Consider the following 11,945-nt stretch of genomic DNA (forward strand, 5'->3'; position numbering starts at 1 on the left):
GATGCTCACCATCCCAACACAATCACCGAAGACAAAGCGGGTGTAAAAGCAAATGTGGTGAAGAAAGCTGATGGTGCCCCGCTATCGAAAGATATTATGTCTGGGGTCTTAAAGTATTGAAGGTAAACAGGCAGCCGTCTAGCTGAGAAGCAACAAAGCCCACATGGAAGAAGCATACCAGCCTGCATGATCACGAGGTGCCAAAGGGATCAGTTATTAGGCATCAAAGAACAAAAAATCATATCATTGTGAATGAGGGGGAGTGTGAGGTGGAGACCCAAAGCCCATCTGTAGGCAACTGGACATCCCCTTACAAAAGGGTTGTGGGGGGAAGACAAGCCATTTAGGGTGCAGTGCAGCAATGATGAAACATACAACTTTCCTCTAGTTCCTAAATGCTTCTTCCTCACCCACTATCATGACCAATTCTACCTTACAAATCTGTCTAGACCAGATGATGTACACTGGTACAGACAGGAACTGGAAACACAGATTCCTGGGCGGATGATCCTTTCATGACCAGCAGTGAGAGCGGTGATACTGGGAGGGTGGGGTAGAAAGGGGCAACTGATTACAAGGATCTACATAGAACCTCCACTCTGGGAGATGGACAACAGAAAAGTGGGTGAAAGGAGATGTCACACAGTGTAAGACATGACAAAATAATTAATTTATAAATTATCAAGGTTTCATGAGGGAGGGAAGGTTGGGGAGGGCGGGGGAAAAATGAGGAGCTGATGCCAGGGGCTTACGTGACGAGCAAATGTTTTGAGAATGATGAGGACAACGAATGTACAAATGTGCTTTACACTATTGAAGTATGTATATATTGTGATAAGAGTTGTATGAGCCCCCAATAAAACAAATAAATAAACATTGGGGGGAGGGGACAATAAAAGATGAATCCTACCTTCAAAGAGCTCCAGGAGAGGCCTAGAGTAGTGATCTGAGCCAGAAACACACACACACACACACACGCTCATGGTAACTCAGTTGAAAACCATTAACGAGTACAAAAACAGCCCTGTCCACTATTGATTTTCCAGTCCCCCACCACCTGAGTCATTTCAATGAATTCTTGCACACAAACACTAAAACTATGACCTCTTGTGGTGCAATGAATTATTTAATATGGCCCTTCTAGCCAAAGTAGCTCCATGAAAATGGATAGCCACAGCATTAGTGAGCTAAAATGGACTGGCATTGGCCACTTTGAATCAGAAAATCGTATGATTCACTATGCCAGGAATGACAAGCTCAAGGGTCTGGCATCACATTCATTGTGAAAAAGGACAATGAATTGTCCAAAAGATCCACCTTGAAGTACTGTGCTGCCTGTGAGAGGATAAAACCTACCCACATACAAGGAGATCCAGTCAATACAACTACTATTCAAATTCATGCACTAATTATTAAAGCCAGTGATGAAGAAGTTGAAGAAGTTTACCAAAATATTCAATTTGAAATTGATCTAATGTACAATCAAGGTGCATTAATAATTATTGGTAATTGTAGGGCAAACAGTTATAGTTTGGAAACCCACAGGGGATTGCTATGAGTCAGTATTTATTTGGTTGCAGTGAGTTTGGGGTATTTTTGTTTTGTTTTTTGTAGTGTAAAAATTGGAATTAAAAAAGAAGGAACAGTGGTTAGAAAATAGGGATTTGGGGATAGAAACAAAGATGGCTATAGAACAAATCTGCATGACGGAATTTTGCAAGACCAATGACTTCTTCATTGCCAATATCTTTTCTCAGCAACAAAAAAGATATAGTCATATACATATGAATTTCTCCAGATGGAATTCACAGAAATCAAATAGACTACACCTGAGGGAAGAGATGATAGAGAAGCTCAACACTAACAATTAAAAATGAGGCCAAGCCTTGACTGTGGAAGAGACCATCAATTGCTCATGTGTAAATTCAGGTTGAAGTTGAAGAAAATAAAAAGAAGTCTACAAGAGCCAAAATATGACCTTGAGTATATCCCACCTGAATTTCAAGAATATATTTGATGCATTGAACACTAATGGCAGTAGACCTGGTGAGCTGTGGGAGGACATCAGGAACATCAGTCATGAAGGAAACAAAAGGTCATTTAGAAGACAAAAAAGAAAGAAAACATCTAATTGGATGTCAGAAGAGATTCTGAAACTTACTCATAGTTGTATAGTGCCTAAGGCAAAAGGAGATGTGATGGAGTAAAAGAGCTGAGGAGGAAATTTCAAAGGGCAGGTTGAAAAGACAAAGTAAAATATTATATAAAATACGCAAAGACCTAGAGCTAGAAAAACAAAAAGAACACATTCAGCATATCTTAAACTCAAGTTGAAAAAGAAGATGGAAAAAATACAGAGTAAGTGTATCAAAAAAAACTAGGTAGTTGTCATGCTACCATTTCAAAAGGTATCAGATGATCAAGAACTAATGGTATTGAAGGAAGAAGTCCAAGCTGCACTTGACATTAGCCAAAAACAAGACTTCAGGAATTGACCTAACAATTGAAATGTTTCAACAGCTGATGAAACACTGGAAGCACTCACTCATTTATGCCAAGAAATTTGGAAAACACCTTACCTGACCAAATGACAGGAAGAGATCCAAATTTGTACCCAATCCAAAGAAAGGTAAAACAACAGAATGCTCAAATTATAGAACAATATCATTAATGTCATATGCAAGGAAAATCTTGCTGAAGATCATCCAATACTTGTAGTCAGTATAAGATATGAAAAAATAATCATTTATAAGTTATCAAGGGTTCATGAGGGAGGAAGGAGGGGAAAAATGAGGAGCTGATACCAAGGGCTCACGTAGAAAGAAAATGTTTTGAGAATGATGATGGCAACAAATGTACAAATGTCCTTGACTCAATGGATGGATGGATGGATGGATGGATGGATGGATGGATGGATGGATGGATTGTGATGAGTTGTAAAAGCTCCCAATAAAATGGTTTTTTTTAAATTGCAGCAATATATTGACAGGGTTCAGAATGGATTCAGAAGAGGACGTGGAACAAGGGATAGCATTGGTGATATCAGATGGGACCTGGCTGAAACCAGAGAATACCAGAAAGATGCTGTGTTTCATTGACTATGCTAAGGCATTCAACTGTGTGGATGATAACAAATGATAATAAACTATGAGTAGCCTTGAGACGAATAAGAATTCCAAAACACTTCATTGTGCTCATGTGAAATCTATGCAGGGAGCAAGAGGCAGTTGTGCAAAAAGAACAAGGGACGATTGCATGGTGCAAAATCAGGGAAGGTGCATCAGGGCTGGTTCCTCTCATATTTATTCAATCTGCATACTGAGCAAATAATCATAGAAGTTGCACTATAGGAAGAAGAATATGGCATCAGGATCAGAAGAAATATTATTAGCAGCCTGTGACATGCAGATGACCAAACCTTCCTGGCTGACAGTGAGGATTTGAAGCACTTGCTGATTCAGATCAAGAATTGCAGTCTTCAGTGTGGAGTGGGATTCTATGTCGAGAAGGCCAAAATCCATCTCTCTCTCTCTCTCTCTCTCTCTCTCTCTCTCTCTCTCTCTCTCTCTCTCTCTCTCCCTCTCCCTCTCCCTCTCTCTCTCTCTCTCTCTCTCCCTCTCTCTCTCTCCCTCTCTCTCTCTCTCCCTCTCTCTCTCTCTCTCCCTATCTCTCTCTCCCTCTCTCTCTCTCTCCCTCTCTCTCTCTCCCTCTCTCTACCTCTCCCTCTCTCTCTCTCTCCCTCCCTCTCTCTCTCTCTCTCCCTCTCTCTCTTTTTTTGAGTTTCCATTGCTAATCTCTTTTTTCCCATTTATTTATTTTTTACAGCTCTTGTAACAATCCATACATCCAAGCACATTTGTACATATGTTGCAATTATCATTTTCAAAACATTTTCTTTCTACTTGAGCCCTTGGTATCGGCTCCTCTTTTTAAAATCATTTTATTGTTTTTACCATACTCACAATCCATACATCCATACATTTGTACAGTTGTTGCCATCATTTTCTTTTCTTTTTTTAAAAAACATTTTATTAGGGACTCATACAACTCATCGCAATCCATACATACACATACATCAATTGTGTAAAGCACATCTGTACATTCTTTGCCCTCATCATTTTCAAAACATTTGCTCTCCACTTAAGCCCTTGGCATCGGGTCCTCTGGCTTGGATGCACAATCAATGCTCATGGAAGCAGCATGTTGCATTGGATAAATCAGCTGCACAAGACCTCTATTTTCTCCCCAACAGTTTTATTGGCACATATTTTACATATCATATAATTTATCATTTAATAGTTCAATCTTGTAATCATATCAGGGAGAATTGTACAATCATTACCATATAAATGTTAGAGCATCCCCCCTCCAATGGTTAAATAGCCTTTAAAATAAATTATGCAATCATAATCCAATCTAGTGCTTTCTACCCCTCCTGCCTTCATTATTTACTCTTCAAATCCCCATTTCCCTCCCTATCACTCATTCCCGCCCCACCCCCCTCCCTCCCCCCTACTCCCTACATCTCCTTGTAACAGTTACTATCATTATGCATCCACTCCTCCTATGCTTCCCAGCTGGGAGACTGAATAGAAAACAACAAAAAACAAAATCGCACTAAAGTGGTTAAGCTCAAAATAACACAAAGACAAAAAAACAAATAACGCAGAAAGAAGGAAAAGACCCTCAGTCACACACAAAATGCCAGGGAAGAAATTTCTGTCATGGAGCCTGTAGGAGATCTTGCACCCAGAACAGATTCAGACGAGTCTATAGGGTGGCCAACTGGCCAAGTGTTGAGTCCGATCCACCATAGTCATGATTACACTATTCTAAAGTGTGGAAAAGCAAGTATGTTTCTCTGAGCATTAAAGTGTGTGTCCCCCAAAACCATTGTATTTTCCATGGCCTCATATGTGAAAGCTAGACACTGAATAAGATAGATCAAAGAAGATCCATGTATTTGAATTATGGTGCTGGCAAAAAATATCGAAAGGACCATGGGTTGCCAAGAAAACAACCCAATCTGGCTTAGAACAAGTACAACCACAATGCTTCTTGGAAGCAAGGACGGTGAGACGTACCTCAAGTACTTTGGACATGTTGTCAGGAGAGATCAGGCCCTGGGAAATGACACCAAGCTTGCTAGAGCAGGGGGACAGTGAAAAAGAGGTAAGCTTTTGACGAGATGAATTGATACAATGATGGCAGTGATGAGCTCAAACACAGCTACAATTATAAGAATAGTGTAGGACCGGGCAGTGTTATGTTCTGTTGTACAGAGGGTCATTATGAGTCGGAACGGACTGATACTTAACAACAGTGACGACAATAACGATGGTCTTCCATTTTGTGACGTATTGTAAATGCCAGCTTTCGTGTCAGTGGTTAGGGATTCCTAGGAGTATAGTGGGAAGCTAACTGCAAGGACCACGGTTCAATCCTACCAGCTGCTTACTGAGAGAAAGATGACAGGTCCCGTAAAATAAAATAAACAGCCTCAGAAGCTCTACAGGGCAGTTCTGCTCTGTCTTGTAGGGTTTCCATGAGTAACTGTTAACTCAGGGGCAGTGGTGGTAAGCTCTAGAAGAGAAGAGATAAACATAAGTAAATATACTAACACCTACATTGGTATAGTGGTCCATAGTTTTGCCTTTTCTTATTGGGTCCCCAGATAAGTTAGTGAGATCCCGCTTCAGGCACAGCTGGCTGGAAGATGATCATGAGGCTCAGAGAAATGAAAGCCAAAGTCAGTTGGTAGCTATGCAAGCAAGAAAGGTAGATTTCTCTGGTTGCTAGGGCCAGGGAAAGAAATATTCCTAGAGTTGGAATTTGCCCTTAAGGTTCAAAGTAAACTGTAGTAAAATGCTTGCAAGCCAAATTTTTCAAGGCTAAGGAAAAGTTGCAACCCAAGGAATGTTTTACCTGATTGAACTTGATGTACTTAAGCTCCTCTCTCCTAAAAACAAAAAGACAAAAATACACTAGGTGTAATAAGTTTCAGCTAGGTTTCTATAACCCATCTTATTGTATATCTCTGTTTCAAACACATAAAAAGAAAACTTTTTATCGTGACCTGGGTGAAAGTTTGCAGAGCGAATTGTTTTCCACTACATCACTCACACATATTTTGTCTTGTGACTTCGGTTGCAATTCCCATAGAGTAGCAAAGCATTCCCACTTTCTCCCTGTGTTTACCTTTTCACTCTGATAATTTTGTGTAGCCCACAAATGATGTGATAAATGCCCACTGAAGGCTCTCCACACTTGTCTTCAAGCAATAAACCACAGGAGATCAAAAGAGCAGTATTTGCCCAGGATCAAAGCTCTGAAGGCAGCAAGAGGCTGGAGAAAAAGGCAAAGTGGGATGGTAAACTTCAAAATTAATCCGCTATATTTGGCCAGACTTTTGATTAACTCATCCCTAATGTGATGGCTGGAGCTGCTTCTCTTTGGTGAGGTCAGTGATGTTAGTTGGGATTGATGGTTTTGAAGAAACTCACAAGGGCGATTCTACTGTGTCCCATAGGGTTGCTATGAGTTGACATCGATTGGATGGCAGTGAGTTTGAGGAGTCCTGAAGGAACAGTGGTTGCTCATGGGGCTGTGATCCACAGGTGAGCAGTTTGAAACCACCAGCCACTTTGGAGGAGAGAAGCAGGGGAGTTTTCTACTCCTGTAAAGGGTTACAATCTCAGAAACCCACAGGCGCGGTGAGTTAGTTTGGAATGAATGTGTGGCCATGGGCTAGCTATTTCCCCCAGTCCTGCTCTAAGGTGAACTGGTTTTACCGTTGGCCCTATAGGTCTATCAGGAAGCCCTGGTAATGTAACAGTCACATGTTGGACTGTGATCCACTTGGTCAGCAGTTAGAAACCACCAGCAGCTCCTTGGGAGAAAGACTGGGCTTTCTACTCCTATAAACAGTTCCGTTCCAGAAACCCAGAGGACTCACTATGAGTCAGCATTGCCTCAGTGGCACCCGGTTTTGGTTTCAAAAGCTCAGCTACAGTTTGGGCGGAACGCAAAGCCTGAGGCTCTTTCAAACACTTTAAATAGGTTGCACATTGTCATTTCAACAAGTTACTGTGAAAGCTAATGTTTAAAGTTTCCTATCACCTCCTGTAAATGACTTAGGAGTAAGTTTACACAGGCTGTCTTAAACGATGCCTGCATTTAAAATCAAGAGACTTCATCATTTTTAATTGTGATGTTACATCATTCCCATAGTCTCTTCCTACTGCACTTGAGTATATTGTAGTTGAGTTATTTCAGACATTTCCTCCTAAATTCCTAAACAGACAGTATGATTTTAAACTGTTTGATATGAATAACTTTCTTTTACAGTAACATCTTTCCTAAGACAGGAGCAAACAAATTGTCCAGGCTGCTCTTGGCCATGCACTTCAAGTTCGAACTCACTGTCATCTAGTGAATTTCAACTCATAGTGACTGATGGGGACACAACAAGGGTCTTTGCGCTGCTTGTTAAGGGAATGAACAAAGGTCCCTGTGAGAATTGGCTTGGAAAACGCCTTAACCTTGAAGCCAGGCCCTCGTGAAAATCCTGACCCAGGCCCATTCTCGGAGATAATCCTGAGCCATTCTGAGACATGCTGACCCAGAGCAGCAGCCCAGATAAAGCAGAACGGACTCATGAGACCCAAGGACGGGCGGAGTAACTAATGAGACAGGGGCTTGACCATCTTCAGAGCGGCACCCCTCCCATTTGAAAGTGCCCTGTGGGAACTAGAGGTGTCCCCCTAGACCAGGGGTGTCAAACTGGCAGCTGGGCCACATGCGGCCCATGATGCTCTGAAATAAAATGAAAATAGAAAAAATCGTCATGAAGAAAATAGCACTTAGGGGAGATCGAGGGAATACCGTACACACACTTCCCTCATTACATTTTATTTCAAGGCATCGTGGGCCACAAAAAATTACCTCGGGGGCCACATGTGGCCCACAGGCTGCCAGTTTGACACCCCTGACCTAGAGAATGCCCCCCTCACCTCTTGAGGCAGGGGTCCCGTTTCATTCCTTTTGAGGTGACTCTATGTTTTAATAAAACCGTGGCTTGACTCTTGGCTGCAGTGCGCCTGCGTGCGAGCATGGCTTATGGCCGCATAGGTTTGGAGCTGGCTAGTCCCCTATGAACGACAGCCAGGAACGGAACTTCCCAGGGACCTCATAGGACAGAGTAGAACTGCTCTCTTGGGTTTCTGAGACTGTAAATCTAGAGCTGAGTGGCTGCTGGGCTCAAACTGCTAACTTTGGGTTAGCAACCCAACATAGACCCCATTCTACCATTGGGGTCACGCTCTTAAGTGGTAGAAAAGAGATGCTGTGCTTGGGGTTGAGACGGTGGGTCATGGGGTCAAGGTAGAGGAGTCACTGAATGCAGGTAGAATGAGATTAATAGAAACCTAGCAGAAAGTAAGGTGGGGAGAGACTGTCATAGAGATTTTTCTGGGGTAGGAGGTAGGGGCAGCTCAGGGTTGACTTTGATGCATGAGTCACTGGGTGGGGTTTAAGAGGTTTCCATTGTGACATAAGGAGACAGGAAGTGGGGTTAGGTCATGCTGGTACCATGACAGAACAAAGACCTGGTTACTAAGGCCAGAGAGTACACACCAGACACTTAGTACAGGAGATGGAGCCCCGGCTCCCGATCCCCCTTCCCCACCCTCCCTCACCCCAGCCTGTCTGAGATGTGATCTTCCACCTCAACATCACCTCTTCCATCCTAGGTCTTCACTCTCTAGGTCTTCGCTCTGCTTGGTTCCACATTCTCAACACATTCGCACCGGGGACCGCCACCTTCCCTTCCAGTAATCTCTCAAGATTGTCTGCTTTCCTTCGGCCCTGATCGCCAGCCCCACTAATTCTGCTGAAGATGGAAGCACTCACCCTCTCGGAAACCGTTAGGCTTCCTCCTGATCTCCCTCAAGAGTGTTGGGACCCTAGGATGATCATCGCCTTATTCGAAATTGGATCAATATCCCTTCTCTTCTGGGGTTCTCTCTTTTCCCTAAAGAAGAACAGCAGTCAAGCATCTGAACAACTGACTACACAAAGTTTTGAAAACGTCTTAAGCAAAATTGAAGATATCCTTAGAAATATGACAGGTTTGGAAAAGACCACAGGCACAAACGAATCTTTGGAGGACACCCAGGCTTCCGACGATGACGTGCTGGACCTTGAAGAGAAGCTCAGAGGACTTGACAAAATCAACAAGACGTTATTTAAAAGTCTCCTTGCAACTTTAGACGCAGAGAAATTCCAGAGTGCCAAGAACCAGGAAAACATACCTGAAAACCAGGACTCCACGGACGTGGTGCCGATTTTTACAGTGGAGTTGGTAGATCACGCTGAAGAAGAAAAGGCCCTTGGGGGAACTAAAGTAAGTGAAAACAAGACAAAGTGTGGATTACCCCATAATCAGGAAAAAAATCTCCAACTCAGAGACAGCATGGAGCAGTTGCTACAGAAAGCTGAATCCTGGAGCGAACAGCACTCTGAGCTCAGTGGACTAATCAAGTCCTATCAGAAGTCTCAGCACGACATCAGGGAACTTTTTAAGAATAAGGAAGTGCGTTTTGAAATCCCGTCAAATGATAATGTGTCCACTACTCACGAGATGGAGGAGCAAGTGAGGGAACTGGAGCATGAAACGCATTCATTGCATTTGACGGCGGCTTTGCTGGAGAATGAGTGCCAAATCTTACAGCACAGAGTTGGGCTGCTCAACAAACTCCATCTGAACAAAGAGCGAGCTAAGACAGAGGAGGACAAAGACCAGGAAGAGCAGAAACCAGCAGAAGCAGGACAAGCGATCACTCTTAAGCAGAAGCCAAAAGACGTGGAGGTTACTCGTCAGAAAAGCCACAACTTTTCCACCTGGCTGGATGTTGGTCATAATAAGAAAGCTCGCAACAACCGGCTCAACATTCATATTGCAAAAAGAGGTCTTTTGGGAAGAAAGAGGTCAGCCAACAGACTAAGATAGAAAACACCCAAAGTAAAAGAAGAGACAGTTCTTCAAGAGGCGGTACACATTCAGCTCCAGGCGCGACCAACCACCAAACCCAGGATAGATCTGTTGGCTTAGCCAAAGGAAGAGCTCTAGAACAGGGGGATTCGCCCCATATGCCTCCCTTTAGTTACTGTGTTAATCTGGCCTGGAGTTAGCATTGGTGCCCATGTTAAGTTCACAGCTTGTCATTGACAATGTGCTCGTTTGTTGTAGTTCATAGAAGTCCTATGACACTTAAATGTGAACTTAGAAGTTGTAAGATCCAACTAAGTGAATATTTAAATAAAAATCAAGATGAATGACAGAAAGTATTTTTTCTTTTATTTAATCGTTACCTGGTGGTGGTAGAGTGAGACTTCTGGGGAGAAAGTATATAAAGTTGAGTTTAAATTTATATATATAATTGTACATTTCCATTGGATAATTTCTACAAATACTGTTCAGGGACACTGGTGATGAGAGTCTGCACGTTGTACCAACATTCTCATCACTTCTACTCTAGTTGTTCCTTCTCAGGATCCTCGTCTCCGAGCCACAACCTTCTCATATATGATTTAGAGTGTTATTATTACTTTACCATTTGGTCTCGTGGAGATGATTTTTTAAAAACACAAGGAGATATTTATTACTTTATGCACTAATCTGATAATCAGCTGAAAAGGTGACCCGAGGGTCTAGTTTTGCCTCCTTAGCTCAGGGTAAGGGTTTCAAGGATTCCAGATGCCTCTGTGAGTCCAAGAAGTCTGGAGGCGTTCAAACTCGGAAGTTCTGTTCTACATTTTTCTCCCTTCTATCAGAATGGGTCTATGGTGGTTCGGATCAGAGTGGTTGATAGTGGTTGCTGGGCACCATCAGGTTGTTCTGGCCTCAGGGTAGAGGAAACTGGTTCATGCAGATATGTTGGCCTGTGAATAAGTTTTCTCTGAATCTTGGATTTTTTTTGTCTTTTGCTCTAGACAAGTAAAGGCCAATAGTTTTATCTTAGAGGATCACTCATAATCTTTAAAGATGACAGCCACTACTTAGCAAGCTAGGAAGGTAGAGCATAAGCTGTATATTATGCCAGTTGATCAAAATGTCCCACGAGGCTATGACTACATTTTTAAGCTAAGAAAACTAATCCTGTGAGGTGATTACTTAATATCTAAGAACTATCCATTTCTGTGACTTATTTTACATACGTACATCTTATATGTATATGTATGTTATGTATATACATATAGCCTTTAGGTTAGCAGCTGAACACTTAATCACTGAACAACTAGGTCTCATATATGTCACATATACAAACATATACTTGCATATGTACTTTGGTAATAGTTGTTGCAAATTATATACAACAAAATTTACTAAACATTCTTAAAGAATAACCTAGTAACACCAGTTACTTTGGCTAAGATGTACACACTTGTCTCACTTTCAGTGCTAGCTTTCCCATCACCATAAATTAAAAATGGCTACGGGCTCCTTGTTTGTCTGTTTGTTGTACTGTGGTGCTTGTGTGTTAATGTGATACAGGAAGCTATGTCACTGGTATTAAATGCCAGCAAATTCAACCAAAGTGAACAGGTTTCAGCGGCGCTTCCAGACTAAGAATAGACAGCGATGAAGGGCTCAACTTCTCACTTCAGAGGAAGATTAGCTGAAAACCTTAAGCATAGAATAGAAACACTGTCAGTTACTGAGGGCCTAATGAACGGAAGCAGAACATTTTCAGAGGTTGTGCCAAAGGAGGGACGCTCGGGTCAGAAGGCACTCAAAATATGACTGAGTAAGAGCTGCCTTCTCAAAGCCGAGTCAACCAAGGTGACGTGAATGGAATAAAGCTTGTCAGGGTAGAGCCTTTGGGATCTTTATTCGCTGAAGAGGCACAACTCAAAATGAGAAGAAACAGTTGCAAACATCAATG

General features: G+C 42.3%; 1 protein-coding gene across 1 annotated transcript; it reads left to right on the forward strand.

The window, feature by feature from the left end:
* The first annotated feature begins 8,896 nt into the window (after positions 1-8,896).
* Positions 8,897-10,009, forward strand: SPZ1 (spermatogenic leucine zipper 1). Its single transcript, XM_075543063.1, has one exon. It carries the CDS (start codon positions 8,897-8,899, stop codon positions 10,007-10,009), a length of 1,113 nt encoding a protein of 370 aa, XP_075399178.1.
* Positions 10,010-11,945: the final 1,936 nt, after the last annotated feature.

The sequence above is a fragment of the Tenrec ecaudatus genome, chromosome 2 (assembly GCF_050624435.1).
Source record: "Tenrec ecaudatus isolate mTenEca1 chromosome 2, mTenEca1.hap1, whole genome shotgun sequence".
Classification (NCBI taxonomy): Eukaryota; Metazoa; Chordata; class Mammalia; order Afrosoricida; family Tenrecidae; genus Tenrec; species Tenrec ecaudatus.

Bases quoted from the DNA above. Each gene is read 5' to 3' on its own strand.
- SPZ1 (XM_075543063.1), top strand. From the start codon at position 8,897: ATGGAAGCACTCACCCTCTCGGAAACCGTTAGGCTTCCTCCTGATCTC.